We start from the raw sequence: 16,651 nt of genomic DNA, 5'->3' as shown, positions 1-16,651 counted from the left end.
CACGAACAGAAACTAGACTCAAATATAGCTGGGGACACAGCTAAAAATAGCATTCAAAACATTAGCCATACATACAATATATCTTAAATCTGACGACACTCTTTGGTGACACTTTGAGGAAGGAAGCTGGAAATGGAGCCAGCTTGGAACCTGTTGATCATTTAGCAAAATGGATAGAGACGGGAACCCAAAGCCCTGAATTTCAACCTTATCAAAGAAGGAAACGGATATGAATATCAAAGAACTCGTCGAAGCTTATGCGTCGATGCGAGACGGCACAGATATTCGTACGAACACGAATTTAAATACCCATAAATATGAAGAAAAAAATGTGATGTAGTGAAACAACAAGCTATAAATGAATGGGGAGAAACGGAGGTATATACAAGGACAGGGAAAGAGAGTCCGCTTCAGGTCGATGCCATGTCCGTGTCCGTGTCCGTGTCCGTGTCCATGTCCATGCCGTGCGATGCCAGCGCGTGGTTTGCACATGTTACCTGCTTACAACCTACCCGTTCAACGTTCAGTAATAAAAACCACCATTAGTCGACTGACTGACTGACTCACTAACCGACTGAGAAGCAGACTGAATGACTGAGCAATTGAGTGCCATTCGTTCGATGTGTGGGGCATGGGACATCGGGCATGGGGCGGGTGCAGTCAATAGAGCGATATTTATTATGAATGACAACATTTGAAATATTCCAATTACGGGCAAAGTACGAGTACTCTGATAAACCTCCATGGATAAGATATGGGTATCCAACTAAATAACTTACATACCGACTGACAGCAAGCTACATACGAGGACGAGTACGTCGACGAGTACGAGGACGAGTACTCGTACGAAAGGTATTCTTGAGTACGAGTTTGCAGGTGGGGTACACATAAAATTCTCGCTTTGCGGACTTAATTTATCAATAGGTTTCTTCCAACATCGACATGTATCCCATACTAAATGCTGGTTACAAATAAACAACGTAACTCGTTTAAATACAGCAAGAACTTGTACTCATGTACTACAAAGTAACTCGGTTGCTGACACTGATATATATATATACAGAACTATTATTAATAAGCCATGAAGGATAAGCCATGATAACTTATTTCGTATACACTCGTTTAATAAGATAAACCTTTATTTCTCTTTTAGCGGACAGCTCGTTTCTTTTGGCCAACGCACAAATCGTCGATTTTCCGATCGTCTACTGCAATGAGTCCTTCTGCAAGATCAGCGGCTACAACCGGGCCGAGGTCATGCAGAAGTCGTGCAGGTATGTGTACGTATTGCCGATTTATTCTCACTCCGAACTCGCTCTGTTCTCGTTGTTGTTTCTCGCTGTTTCTACCCGCTGTTTGTTCTCGTTGTTGTTTACATCACTTTTCTCTCATCTTATTACTGTTTTTAATGGTCTTACGGGTGTTACCCCTTATGTATTACATATGTACGCGTATGTATGAAAATGGTTAATTTGTTCAATGTTTTAATTGAGATATTATTGGTTTTTATTGTCACTCAATGCATGCATGAAAGAGTCAAAGAAATCTATCTACTTAGCTGAGAAATGCACTATTCTTATTTCTATATGCTCGTATATATATCCGCATGTTTGCCATCTGTCTGATAGCCATTAGATAGACCATCTATCGGGCATCCTGGCAAATACAAATCTTTAGCCATGTGCATATATAAGACGGAACCGCAATGATCATCTAAGCACCATCGATCTGCAGGGGTTTCAAGTCCGAAGCCTTTCCTTTCCCCAATTATTTTCTTTCGCTTTACACAAACTACCTCTATCGTTCTGTTTTTCTCCTTGAATATCCCTTTCGTTTTGCCTTTATCGCTATAAGCCTTCATGTACAAATATTAGCTTTCTAGCAGTGCTGCTCAAACTGTAAGCTGCATAATCCTACAGAAAGAGGGGAGACGGGCAGAAGGACACAAAGTCAGAGTCAGATTCCGGAAAGAGTGGAAGGAGACGGATGGGGGTAGGGGATGTGCAGCTGCCAGCTAAGAGGATTGCCAGAGATTGTAAGAGATTTCTGCTGCGACGCGTCGCCTCTCGCACTCCCTCCCAACACCCACTGCCAACCACACCGTCTATCCTGTCATTAACAGCATTCTTACGCACCTGCCCTATGCCCTGCCCCCGGATCCCATTAGAGCAGAGCCCCATCCATCTCTGGCCGTGTTCATCTGCTTAACGGCTTATCCCCAGCTGTTTCTGGCGAACAATGAAAGCGGAGACTGAAGTTCATTTATTGTTGTTCCTTTTCCCTTTAATTAATTTACCTTTTATTCGCAGCCAGTTCAGCCATCGGCGGCGACCATTAAAAAACCATTCCCGAACCTTAATGCACTCTGCTGCTTAATGCAAATGGACAGCTCTTTCATTGTACTCCATTTACTATCGTATCTCGCGAATTGGCAGTGTGCAACAATTAAGGCAGCTGCAACTCGACGACTCGCTGCCCCCCGAGTGTTGGTGCGAGTATCCTAGCAGCCTAGTTAAAGGTTTTAGCCCTCTCATAGGAAGTTTGGGTCTTATATTTTTTTTTTTTTTCATTCCCCAGTCCCATTCCCATTCCCGACTGCTTTTCAAATTGCCTTCCGGTCCGGTTCCACACACAAATGCACGAGTACCGTGCAGACTGGGGATGGGTACTGCGGAGAGACAGACACATCACATGCACAAGTGTTAACTGCATTTGTTTGCTTTAATTTGCGAAGAACTTTCCCCGCCACTCTCTGACCTCAAACAGGGCCCTCATAAATCAACAAGAGGCAGCCCCCCCGTCCATAGGCCCATGGATGCCGTGAATCTCTCGAGAATTGTTTGTAATTTGCAGGCCAACAAAATTGCCACAGCGACTCGGGCAAACACACACAAAGAGAGTGGAGTAAAGTGCCCCTATTCCGCCACTACTCAACCCACCCCACCCCACCCCACCCCACACTCTCTATCCTACTTGCAGCATCAGCGGGTGATTCCCCAGTTGCTTGGCCCCGAAAAAACCATAAACTTTTTAATGCCAATCTACCGTTTAGCTAGAGATATGCATACACCTCTCCACCTCTCCCTCACCCTCTCTCTCTCTCTCTCTCTCTCTCTCTCTCTCTCTCTCCTTCTCTCTCCCTCTTTCTCTTTAAGTGCCAGTGTGTGCTCCTTTGACCTAGTTTTTTTGTTGTTTCTGCTGTTGCTCTGCACTGCTCTGTGGTCGAGTGTGAGAAAAAAGAAAAAGATTAGCGAAAAATAAGCAAAAAGAAAACGAAACTCAAACGAAAACCAACGCTGACCAACGAAAACCAAACTTAGGCAGAAAATAAAAAGAGAGAGAGAGAGAGGGAAAGGGAAAGAGAAGGAGGTGGGAATATAAAGCGGAAGAGAAGGAAGGAACAGATATAGTATAAGCGGCTAAGTAATCGTTCACTGATTCTTTTGATGTTTCCCGAACTGCGTTCTCTTTCAATGCAACTTGGAAGCACTCCAGCACCACCTCCACCTCCACTGGGCGGTAATCCCCTCTGCACAGTGAAAGCTCTCTTTCTGGGGCAGACATCAGCCGTACAAAAGATAGATGTTAGACTGAGAGATAGCCTTCAGAGACTAGAGACATGTGTACATGTGCCAGGGGTTCTATAGACTCTCTAATACAACCTTCGCGCTCATCCGAAATTGAAAATCAGTTGCCAAATTTTAACTTTTGGTATGGTATCGAATATCCTCAAACAAAATGTATTTTGTATAAGCTGTTTGATATACATAAGAGTATATTTCGCTTAATTCTTACGATTCTGACAAAAAAGGAACATCGTTCAGAGGGACAAGTTTACTTAGAACCAAACTGATGTCTCGGTCGAGAAGACTAATACACTTAGTGGGATCTGATCGGATCGGAAATCCTTTCTTCTGTTCATTAGAAACATGTGAACATGTGTATCATACGCTCTTTAAGGGTCACCTCCAGACATCTCGTACACATATGCAGTGCAGCAGATCATCCAAATGTAGTAAGATGTAAAACCATGAATTATTTGAGGGAAAAAATGCCATGTTGCTCCTTCTGGTGGAGCCGTCTTATGGGATACAATATTTAACATGCACAGCTTTATTTCGATCCAGTGAGATATCTTTGCTTCCACTGCAAATGCACGCGTCTGCTTTTCACATATCCATGTACCGGGGGACCCAGGCTAGAAATGTTTGCTTTTGTAACCCAATTTTATGTTTTTTTTGTCTGGGCTTAAGCACACACCCACATGCACCCACATCCACACACATACAGACAAACTCTGCACTGGGATAAAAAATAGTTTTCGAGCTGAGCGGAAATGAGTCGGCCGCTGCTCTCTGCAGCACTGCCCGTGACGGCGTCGTCGCCGATTCGCTCGAACATAGTTTGTTGAACTTTTGTCAAGGCACACACACACACACACACACACACACACACAAACACAAAGAATAGAAATTAACTGTTCCACGCGCTCTGTGTTGTTCCCCGTTTCAGTGTTGTTTCGTTTTTGTTTCATTACCGATTCGTTTCGTTGTCGTTTCTGCTGACGTCATGGCGTCATGCGATTCGAGCGAGTGCCCAGAAGTATGCAACGCTTTTTTCGACTGCAACTGTTCCCCCCCATTCATCAGATCACGTGGAGGGGGATGTGGACGATGATGATGCCATCGGAGGGATGATGGCAGTATCGGAATTCCAAGCATGTTGCCAACTTTCCCAAGCAATCAACATGAAAAGAAGCAAAAGTTTCGCCCCAAACTTCTGCCGAAAACATTGAGCATTAAATATTTACTTTTCATGGGAAATTATCCCAAAACGAACACCAGCGGTCGGCCAGGACACCTACAATTCGGCCTTTGCCTTTGCCCTTGCCTTTGCCTTTGCCTCGAAATGAATTCTGCATTGAGGACTCTCTCTCTCTCTCCCTCTCTCTCTCTCTCGGGAGGCCAATGTATTAGTCATTCCATTGTATTGTGGATTCCTGGCACTGCCAGCTTTCTAGAAGATGTTTCTTTCGGACATTCTAGTATTTATGAATACCAAAGATGTTGCTGTCCGTCCAATTGATATTTCACTCTAACATATATATTAAGAAAATTCTCCGAATCTGGACTAAACTTAGGCCAGGTATCGTATCCGTACTTCTTAGCAGCACTTCCCGAGATGGCCGACTCAATGGGGGAATATATTTTCGGCATTTTACTTGCTCTGAATTGGAAATGTACCACCATCTAGCTTCTTTTATCCATTCTGGATTGTTCTGAGTTTCTCTGAATTTTTTCTGTTTTCAGTTTTCGGTTTTTATTTTTGCATGTGCATGTATCTGTTAAATCTGTGTGTGTTTTTTTCCCTATGTGGCATGCTTAAAGCTAACCAAGAATAATACCTCGTTTTTTCTTTCCATCTCTCTCTCTCTCTCTTTCTCTCTCTGGTTTTGCTCCCACACCCCCGGAACTCCCATCCAGATGCGGCTTCATGTACGGCGAGCTGACAGACAAGGAGACGGTGGGACGGCTGGAGTACACGCTGGAGAACCAGCAGCAGGATCAATTCGAAATATTGCTCTACAAGAAAAACAGTGAGTACCGGAACACCGGAGCACCTCTAGCCCCAGAATCCCAGCCACCCAGCATCCCAACATCCCAGAATCCAGCCGTAAATCTAGTCCGGCTACCATTCGATTTGTGCGTATGCTTAATGACTTGTGTCGGATCTGCTGATGGTAGAAGGTAGTCCCAGGCAGTCCCAAGTTGAACCCAAATCAAAGTCTCCCCAACACCTCCCCCCCCCCCCCCCACTGGTTGGGCCATACATTATTTGGATTTTAGCTCGTTGTAAATGGCTGCAGTTCGTAGACTTCGTCTCCGGGTCGGGACCATTCATAATTCATTCGTGTCCGGGCTCCCACCGCATCCCACCACCGTAATTTAATTCGTGTGCCGTCCCAACCCCACCCCACACCGCTCTAATGCCAACAAATTGGGTCTGAGTGTGGGCCATCAATCAACCCGAGAAGACCCCCATCCCCATGCCCCGACCGTGACCCCATCCACCTGTAATCCTGTAGCCGACCGCCCAGCCAAATCAAGTGGAATCAAGTGTAGGCCCCCCACCTCGTATTGCCAGAGAGCGGCCTGGAATTGGCCAACTAATGAAATAACGCCTTCGAGTATCAATTTTCAGATGTGCAGTGTGGCTGCGCCCTCTCCCAATTTGGCAAGGCGCAAACACAAGGTAAACCTTCATCAAGCTTATGGCAATCCTTGGCAGTCCTTGGCAATCCTTGGCAATCCGCCCGCACCTATTCGAGCATTCGCATTCGTATTCGGGCTTCCTGTTGCATGTTGCATACGGGGGGTCAGTGGGTGCATAGAACGGAGCATTAACTATGCATAAATCAAGTGCAGCCACTGGAGCATCAACAGATGGAGAAACAACAGCCACAGATGGACCAGACCAAGTGCTGCCGCCGCACCAAATCAGGTCTCAATTGAAATTGAACTCGATTCGGAACTAAAATGAGTTTTCAATCGAGCGGCAGCAGCAGATCTAAGCAAAATATTTTCTTTGTGCCTGCCTGGGTGCCTGCCAGTCCAATGGACATATATATTGGATTCGGGCCAAGTTAGGGCTGGGGCTGGGGCTGGGGCTGGGACTGGGGCTGGGGCTGGGGCTGGGACTGGTGCTGGCCCGACAATAGCAAAACTCAGCCGCACAAACAATAGGCGGAAGCTGCGGGAAATCGAACAAATTGAATATCGCTGACAGGTGTCTCTGGAGGGAGAATGCGCTGGGATTCCTACGGATAGGAATGGGTATGAGGATGAGTTTGGACAGCTGACAGCCGAATCAGGGCGGGGGCATTGTTGAATAAACAATAGCATAAACATTAACCGGAAACGAATACCGGATGAGGAAACGGAAACGGAAGCAGCAAATTGCGAATGCAATTAGAGAATAATTATGAATTCCCCTACACACTCTCACCTACGCACGGACACGGACACCAGAGGCAGAGTCCTGCCTCCATGCAAATCGAACTGCAATTATTTCGGATGCCAGTCACGCCAGCGAAAGGCGGAGCTCAGGCACAGACAGTGCCTCACATAACCATCAAACTCTGCCACCAGTACAGTGCAAATATTTTGTAAAGTGGAGGATGGAACAGGGGTCTTGGCTAATCTGTGGAAACAGGTTCCTTTGAAAACACAACAAACGAGTGAATACTGAATCAGCCATCGGCCATCAGCAGCTGTCCTACGATACGACTATTCAACGCACTGTACTGTACACGCATGCAATTTTCATGGCACCCTCTGCATTCTGCATTCGGTCTTCCGTATTCAGCACCCAGCATACATTATCGAACGTTCCATATCAATAATTGCAATCCAATTGCAGTCTGTCTGTGGGTCGTGGTCCATCTGTGTGGCTTGGCAGGGGGAGGTAGGGGTTGAGGGGTTGAGTTGTTTCTGTGGGCCTGTTGTGACCTGAATTCGAATGGGATTATCTATCGTTTGGAAAACGCAATCGACTGCAATGGCAGAGCCCAGAACGAGTATTATCATCATTATCCCCCATCATCATTTTCCCGTCCCCATCGGGATTGGGATTATGGACAATTGTTATTAATTTCGCCTTTGTTCCGTCCACGGCAGAGACCCCACTATGGCTGCTGCTGCAGGTTGCGCCCATACGGAACGAAAGGGATCTGGTTGTGCTGTTCCTGTTGACGTTCCGGGATATAACGGCCCTCAAGCAGCCCATCGACAGCGAGGACACCAAGGGAGGTAAGTGCATATCGTCCATTCGTACAGTAGCATCCGATCTGTTCAATCCAAGATCCAATCCAATCCAATCTCTCACTCTGAGGGACTTGGGTATCCATTCCGCACTCTCTTATCACTCTACTGTTCTGCTCTTTCTTTCCATGTCTACACACGCACACACACACTTGCACCCCGCACACTTACACACACACACACACAACACACACACACATGTATATAAACGCTTACACAAATTGAACAATTTCAACAACAATTCAACAACAAAAACTCAACGAAAACTCAACAACAAACCCAATTCGATCTGCAAACAATCTATGTATCGTATCGTATCGTATCGTATATGTTCTCTTCTAACTGTATCGTTAACTCTGCCGTTTTTTTTTGGTTCGTCTCGCTCCGTTCCGTTACGTTTCGTTACGTTACGTCTGTTTCTTGGTGTCTGTGTCGGTGTTGTCATCCATTGTAGCGGTTAATCTATTTTTACCAGTTTTAGGTCTCTCGAAGTTCGCCAAGTTGGCCCGCTCGGTGACGCGGAGCCGCCAGTTCAGCGCCCATCTGCCCACGCTGAAGGACCCCACGAAGCAGTCCAACCTGGCGCATGTGAGTGTCCAATGCCACATATACCACATATACCATATATCCCCTTAATCCACCGTAGATGATGTCACTGAGCGCGGATATTATGCCACAGTACCGACAGGAAGCGCCGAAGACGCCGCCACACATACTCTTGCATTATTGTGCATTTAAAGCAATTTGGGACTGGGTGATATTGTGTTTAACATTTTATACCGCCATCATGGTGAGTGATTCTCCACCGCAAGGTCTCCTCTTCAGCTGTCTTCTCCCTTAAGGCTTGCCCTCCAAAATATCCTGAAACATTCCTTATCATTTGGCTATACATCTGATCTGTTCCTAGATCTTTCCTTACCTTATTTCTTTCCTTTTTATCTTCTGTATCCTTTATTTCCGTTACTCTGCCTTTTTTCTCTGAAAATTCCCTTCCCTGCCATCCAGCACTTGCATAGTCCTCAAACACAAAAAACTGGAACTTTTTGTACCCCCTCCCTGCTCCCCTACCTTCCCACACCACCAACATTGTGTCAGACGAGGACTTAAACATATCTTTTTGACGAGAAAGAGGAGGACTTTGCCTGGCCTTAGAGTGCCCATCACTCAATGCGTGGGGCATATATGGCATGGCATGGGCATGCCCCATGCCCCATGCCACACAAAGCAGTCGCCGTCGTCGTCGTCGCTTGTCTGCTCAAATTGTGCCTATTTCCGTCAAGAAGATGTTACAATTTTCGCTTAAATTGCGCTCAGCCCAAGTTGCCTCACATGTGGCCTCTGGGTGCCTCTCTGTTTTCTTCCAAACCAATGTTGCACTTTCTTGTTCCGTTCTTGTTTTAGTTTTTAGGTTGAGGCACAGTTTTCGTTCTTTTATTGTTTAATGATATTCTGCGGTAGGAGGACGAGTACTCGTATTTTTTGCAAGTCCTGTTTAGTTACTGTCACAACTTTAAGATTAACATTGCAGAGAGCTCCTCTGGGGTACAAACATTCCTAGAAGAGTGCTGAAACAAAGGAGGGAATTTCTCAGAGGTAGAAGAAACCAAAGCAACCGAATTGATTGATTGTTGGATTGATCAAGGGATATTCTGATATTATTGCAAAGCCTCTATACTTCGAATCGATAATGGAAACTAATTATAGTCTAAGGTCGAATAGTTCACACTCTTGAGACATGCAGCTGGAACCAGCAACATCTGACTCAATGCTTTTGGTTGTCCGTACCTCTACGCTTCGGATTCACATGGTATTTGCCATCATATAATAAGCTTTTTTCATTTAGTAACATCTGAGGTCTTCCCGATGGAAGAATCCCATCCAAAGCACCTCTTTTAATGGCTCTGTTGTGTGGCAGCAGCTTAAAGCAAACGCCTCTCAAAGCCACACTTGCACTTTTCCGGGATCGTATGAGGCTCGAGTGCAAGTCAAGAAATCAGATAATGCTCTTTGCCAGAAATTAACGTTAAGACTGGGAGGTAAAGGAACAGGCAGGTGGCAGGTGGAAGCAGGCAGGAGGCAGAGGCAGACAAGTGCACACACATTTACATGACCAAGTGGCTTCTCAGACAGAGGCTGCTCTCCAGCCCTCTTTTGAACACCATTCTACCCTTAGCCGTATTCGAGCCTGAGCTTTATGGGGACTGGTGCTGGGGCTGGGGCTGGAACTGGGGCGGGGCGAGAGGCTGCTATGTTTTATGTGCTTAAATTAATATGCTCAGCTTTGTAGCAGAGGCAGAACACACAGGAAGGGAGGCAGGATGGCGGAATGGCAGGGCAGACAGACGTGTGTAATACAAGCAGCCCCCCACCCAAGCCCCGCCATGATAAGAGGCTTGTAACTGCCACTTGGGGCAACTGTTGAGAAAGCAACAATGGGCCAACTGTTGCTGCTACAACGAAGATTCAGTGCTGCGAATTACAGCGAAAATCTTCCGTGACAAAATCTACAGAAGCCAGTTTCCGTTCCCATTCCCTTCCCAGACTATAGACAATCCAATCTTCAATCCATACTTTTCGTATGACAAAAATACGAGTAGTAGGGCTAACCTTAGCCCCGCCCTTGTGTGGAAATCTTTCACTCTAAGAACTTGATCGATATGTCTCTGTTGATATGTCTTATAGGTGCCATACAATGTAGCGTTTAAAAATAAAACCTCAGAGGATGTTTCCCTTCTCGTGGTCGATTCCATAGTCGATGTTATATTCTTTATAGATATTGGTAAGTTGCGGCTCTCTACAGGTACGGAAATCCTTTGGCAATAACTGGTTCCTTCCCTCTCAATTATGTTCAGTTTTAAACTTCCACACCACGTTTGTGGGCCCGGGCGGAGAGGTGGTCAGCGATCCGAAGGTGATACGGATGAACTACCTCAAGTCGTGGTTCATCATCGACCTGCTCAGCTGCCTGCCATATGATGTCTTCAATGCGTTCGACCGGGACGAGGACGGCATCGGGTCCCTGTTCAGTGCCCTCAAGGTGGTGCGCCTCCTGCGGCTGGGTCGGGTTGTGCGGAAGCTGGACCGCTACCTGGAGTACGGGGCTGCCATGCTGATCTTGTTGCTCTGCTTCTACATGCTGGTGGCGCACTGGCTGGCCTGTATTTGGTACTCGATTGGGCGCAGCGATGCGGACAATGGGGTAAGGCCCCTTGCCTTCTGTATCTCTGAAGGATAATCTCTATTTTTCTTGAATGTTGCCCCATCAAAGATCCAATACAGCTGGCTGTGGAAGCTGGCGAATGTCACGCAATCTCCGTACTCTTACATCTGGAGCAATGACACGGGGCCGGAGCTGGTGAACGGGCCGTCGAGGAAGAGCATGTATGTGACGGCCCTGTACTTCACCATGACCTGCATGACCTCGGTGAGCGGGGCACAGCCCTGAACCAGACTCAAGCTAACCTCAAATGGATTCCTCAACTCTCTCTCTCTCTCTCTCTGTATTTCTCTACCCATCCACAGGTTGGCTTTGGCAATGTCGCCGCGGAGACAGACAACGAGAAGGTGTTCACCATCTGCATGATGATCATTGCAGGTGCTGTGTTCTTAACACGTTCCGTTGCCGCGTCCAAGTTTCTGAATACCCCGCACACGCGTCACGCTTTTAAATAGAACTCGATACCGATACCAATCTCGATTCTGATTCCGATTCTCGCAATCATTATTTAAAAGCTAAGCAATCAATTTGCGCCGCTAGAACTAATAAACTGCTCCAGTTGGTATAGCCTCATTTAGCCAATCACAGTTCGACACACTCTGTAGCCATTTCCATGTCCATGTAGCGCTCTTTCAGCATTTATCTACATACCACGAATGATTGAACTGTCCTGTCCATCCTCTTCCTTCATCGGCTCTGTCGTCATCCAGTTGCACACCGTTTTTCGTCATGTGTTAACTCTATACTCGTTACATGTACACGTTACTCGTTACACGTTACACGTTACACGTTATCCGTTACACGTTAGTGTAATCTGTGCTGTTAATCGTGGCTCATTCTAGGCAAACGCAATATCTGTTTCCTCATTCCTTCACCTCTCACTCTGCCTGAGTTACTGCGCAGGCTCAGCATTCGATCAGCCAAAGGGGGGCTACGACCTCAGAGAATGCTGCGCCTATGCAGTCCCTTGCAGACTTCCCCCTCATTTGTGCCCATATTCTGGCTCTTTTCATCCCATTTGCGTGCTAGTCCAATCTGTGGCATTTATTAACGTTCTAGTCGCGCACCTGTGCGTCTTTATTTTTTCACAGCGAGTAGTGGAATCAGCGAGTATCAGCGCACACTGATACATACATATATACTGCCTATATGTGTCGTTCACATATCACACTAACACCTAACACCTTACATCGACACATCCAGTCCAGTGTTATCTAGCTGTGTGTCTAACGTTTATCTACAACAAGAAAGAAACTATTCAAATCGAACTCTCTGTACACACCCAGCTTAATCTTAATTATCACACTCTCTCTCTCTCTCTCTCTTCCTCTATCTCTCTATATATATATAAATTTGGTTGCGTTTATAGCTCTGCTGTATGCCACAATCTTTGGTCATGTGACCACCATCATACAGCAGATGACCTCAGCGACGGCCAAGTACCACGACATGCTCAACAACGTGAGGGAGTTCATGAAGCTGCACGAGGTGCCCAAGGCCCTCAGTGAGCGCGTGATGGACTATGTGGTCTCTACGTGGGCCATGACCAAGGGTCTGGACACCGAGAAGGTGAGTAGTTCGTAGTGGGTTCACATCCAGACGTATCCGAGGCATGCCTTTCTGATGGCTGTCTATACGGGAGATCCCGATCCCCCAGAGCAATGACTCCATTAGGTCAAACAGATCTTAGTCCCAGGGGCTGCTTGATCTTTCATATTGCCAGCCAGCTTTTAGCTCCAAGCTTCATTCCCAATGCATAGAATCATGGTGAGAGAAGGGACTTACTTTCTACATTCATAATCATTTAGTTAGTCCCAAATTTTTGGGAGCTCTATGCTATTAAGTATTATATAAATACCTACCCGATTACTTTAGGTAGTTAAATTCTATAGCCTATAGCACTTCAGCCTATCACTCTTTCTATCTCAACCTTGGCATATACACACACGCTAATGAATACATTATTCATCCACTCACTACTTACACTCACTCACTCACTCGCTACTTATTACTGACTTGTTCTCATACTTTCTCACCCTTCTTCACACCTTTTACCCCCTTTACTCGACACATAAGGCACTTGAGTTGTCTCTTAATTTTTCAAATGCTATCTTTTTACTTTCCATGTCCATACTTTTCCATCTTTCAGTTGAACTACTCGCTAACTTACGGCAAGTGGCGACTCGCCAGCGAACATGCCACTCGTCGTAAGTTTTGTTTCTTCTCTGGTTTTGACCACCAACATCTGCCACATCTGTCGTATCCCGCTAGTGTATATGTTACATTCACTCACAGTTTTATTACTCGCTACTCGCTAGCCTATCACTCGCATCTCGCCCTCGCTAGTCTTCATAGCCCGATGTACAGATACACCAAACATACATAGAAACACACTACACATATTATCTCTCTCTCTCTCTCCTTACCTCTCTGTACTCTGTCCAGTACTCTCGACAAATCCGCTTTGGGCGCTGCTTTTCCGCTTTGCTTTCCTTTTGCTTTTATTTTGAAGCCGCTTCTCGCATTGTTAGGCCTAAGATCAGAAACGCTTTGCCAGGGTGCCAGGGTGTCAGGGTGCCAGGGAAAGTGCTTTTCCCGAAAAACAGAGAAAGCCCACTCGTACTCCTATTCGTATTCATAAACTGTTCGAGAACCCATGCAGCCCACCCACCCACAGATGCAGGTCCGAGGTAAGCTGTGTGTGGGTTCATATAAAGTGTGTACATATGTATCTGGAAACTGTCTAAGTATCCCTCGCATAATTTAAGCTCTCTCTCTCTCTCTTTTAAACTAACAACAATTTTTGACTAAAACTTTAGCTAATCGATCGAAATCTGTGTGTTCTCCACGTGTTTGTGTTTGCCCGCGAGCGAAATCCGGGCCAAAACGAAAAGCGTCCGTCAAATTCATGCCTTTAGATGAACTTGAACCAAACAGCGCAGCGCCCCCTCCTTTTCCCCTTTCCTTCACTCCCTATTCCCAGTTCCTTGCCTCCCCACCACCCACCCATCATCTGGAAGGGGGTGCGTGCGCACCCATCAATCTGATATGAAAACGTGTTTGGTTCAACTGATAACGAGAGTTTACCCAACCAATCGAATGCCAAATAAACTGACCTTTATACCTATTTCGTTGACTGTAGTTTGTGCCGCAATTAAGTTTCCCCAACTAGGCCCCTCCCCCTTGCCCCTCCACTAGTCCCAAGAGCACGGCTGCTTCCGTGGGGGGAATCTCCACGAAGCAGCCCCAAAGCACTCAACACACACACTCACACAACGACACAGACAGTCACAGCAACACACACATGGAAAGACAGATAGACAGACACACCCACACGCACAAACTTGTTCAATATTGTATGTGTCTTAGCGTACGTGTCCGTGTGTGTCTCGATAGCCACTCGAGAGCGAATCAACTCTCCAAGGACACATCCCGACAATAAGAGACCGCCGGGCTGCCACACTGCTGATAAAATGTACCCAAGAAGATGTCCATTATTTATTAATATCTTAATAGGAATTTGAATAAGAATACACTCGATAGAAACACACGCTACTTATTCGTTGGCGACTACTCGTTCGTTGTCATTTTCAAAAAGGATGTCAGTTATCAGTACATGTATTTATGGTACACCCGATTCGATTCTAAATGCATTGAGTTTTAGTAAAGTTATAATTCCTGGATTACTTGCCGGGGATACCCAATAGAATAGTTTGGTCATTTCGGGCAACAACTAATTGATTCAGGTGGCAACCGTGGCTGGTCCTGGTCCGTACATAAAGCACATGTGTATGTCCTAGTCAAATTTCTTCAGCTGAATCTGAACTACCACCGATATAGGGTTGAGGCCCACCCAAAGCCAAGTCAGATCCCCCTAGAGACGGTTGGTTAACACAGCCCACACTCAGACCCAGACCAATCCAATTCGAACCCAATGAGAGAATGCCACTCGCAACTCATTCACAATTCGCAGGTACTAAACTATTGTCCGAAAGATATGAAGGCTGACATATGTGTTCATCTAAATCGCAAAGTATTTAACGAGCATCCGGCATTTCGTCTGGCCTCGGATGGTTGTCTCCGCGCTTTAGCGATGCACTTCATGATGTCCCATTCGGCGCCCGGAGATCTGCTCTACCACACCGGCGAGAGCATCGACAGTCTCTGCTTCATTGTGACAGGAAGCCTGGAGGTGATACAGGACGATGAGGTTGTGGCAATACTGGGTAAGCTATATATCCAATTCAATGCCAATTTGCTTCCCCCCCCGATTCCACCTCCACTTTCGATTCGTTTCGATTCTATTGCAGGCAAAGGCGACGTCTTCGGCGATCAATTCTGGAAGGACTCGGCCGTTGGCCAGAGCGCGGCCAATGTGCGCGCTCTGACCTATTGTGATTTGCATGCCATCAAACGTGATAAATTGCTCGAAGTCCTCGATTTCTATTCGGCATTTGCGAATAGCTTTGCACGCAATCTGGTGCTCACCTACAATCTCAGACATCGACTGATTTTTCGCAAGGTGGCCGATGTGAAGCGCGAAAAAGAATTGGCCGAACGGCGTAAGAACGAGCCGCAATTGCCCCAGAATCAGGACCATCTCGTTCGCAAGATCTTCTCCAAGTTCCGGCGCACCCCCCAGGTGCAAGCCGGCAGCAAAGACCTCGTCGGTGGCGGCACGGGCTCTGGTCAGAGCGATGTCGAGAAAGGCGACGGCGAGGTGGAACGCGTTAAGGTTGGTACAAGAGCATATTCGCCTCTCTCTCTCTCTCTGTCTCGCTGTGCATTCTGCTTTCGATGTGTTCCATTATATGCTTTCCGTTATCGTTATTGTTATCGTTATCGTTATTGTGTAGTGCGCTCTTTGTGTTTCACCTTTAGTTTACGTAATTTCTTGTTGTTGTTCACAGATTTACTTTCTTTGTATCCTTCTGCAGAGGTTGTATCCTAAAAGGATCCTCATATAGAGTTTCTGCCAGCATGTCCGATAGTTTAACTATACATATGTATGCCTTGTAAAGCGCTTATATTGATCAAATAAGGCTTATCTGTCGAGACCAACAGGATCTCCTTTTCATGTATCTATAATAGAGCCCTGCCGGAGTCCAGAGTATATATACTCATGCCTCTTTAATGCTTTCGATCATTGCCAATACTCCCTTCAGTCAGATTCAGATCACCTCGGATCACTAGAAACTGAGTTCTCCTTAATTATTGTAAGTATAATACAGAGCGAATATTGTTGTTTTATTTGGCGTGAGACATTTTCCAGCTGTATCTGAATTAAAATTTCAGCAGTGTAAAGCAAGACAACGTACGCACACACACAAATAGGTACATATTTTTAGGCAGAGGTGAGCGAGAAAAAAAAACGAAATTTTTGGATCTGACACAGTAGAAAGTCCGTTTTGGGCGATTCGATACAACGAGTAAGCTGAAACGCTGTCAGTCGATAAATTCGTATTGTAGAGAATGCATTGAACATTTCGAAGATTAATAGCCCTGCCACAGAAAGTTTAGTTAAAAATGTCTCTTCAGCATTTTTGAATTTTGATGAATCTTCAAGGCTATTTATGACTTCGGTCCCCGAAGAGACATGTATGTATCCTGATGT

The 16,651-nt window shown here is 46.0% G+C and overlaps 1 protein-coding gene across 15 annotated transcripts in view; it reads left to right on the top strand.

Moving 5' to 3' along the window:
* Positions 1-16,651, top strand: part of LOC108164890 (potassium voltage-gated channel protein eag) — a 66,145-nt gene that overhangs the window by 43,460 nt on the left and 6,034 nt on the right. For 4 of the 15 annotated variants that reach the window (XM_033391941.1, XM_033391945.1, XM_033391951.1 and 1 more), the window contains exons 3-15: positions 1,154-1,280; positions 5,484-5,596; positions 6,202-6,252; positions 7,677-7,808; positions 8,275-8,408; positions 8,467-8,610; positions 10,503-10,599; positions 10,673-11,019; positions 11,089-11,244; positions 11,343-11,415; positions 12,407-12,606; positions 15,011-15,263; positions 15,348-15,772. In XM_033391941.1, coding sequence (XP_033247832.1) covers positions 1,154-1,280; positions 5,484-5,596; positions 6,202-6,252; positions 7,677-7,808; positions 8,275-8,408; positions 8,467-8,610; positions 10,503-10,599; positions 10,673-11,019; positions 11,089-11,244; positions 11,343-11,415; positions 12,407-12,606; positions 15,011-15,263; positions 15,348-15,772 — 2,252 coding nt within the window. The remainder of the gene's footprint in view (positions 1-1,153; positions 1,281-5,483; positions 5,597-6,201; positions 6,253-7,676; positions 7,809-8,274; positions 8,409-8,466; positions 8,611-10,502; positions 10,600-10,672; positions 11,020-11,088; positions 11,245-11,342; positions 11,416-12,406; positions 12,607-15,010; positions 15,264-15,347; positions 15,773-16,651) is intronic. The other 11 variants (XM_033391954.1, XM_033391958.1, XM_033391992.1 and 8 more) reach the window with 8 other exon arrangements.

Source organism: Drosophila miranda, chromosome XL (assembly GCF_003369915.1).
Source record: "Drosophila miranda strain MSH22 chromosome XL, D.miranda_PacBio2.1, whole genome shotgun sequence".
Taxonomy (NCBI): Eukaryota; Metazoa; Arthropoda; class Insecta; order Diptera; family Drosophilidae; genus Drosophila; species Drosophila miranda.
This window is presented reverse-complemented; position numbering and strand designations above follow the sequence as displayed.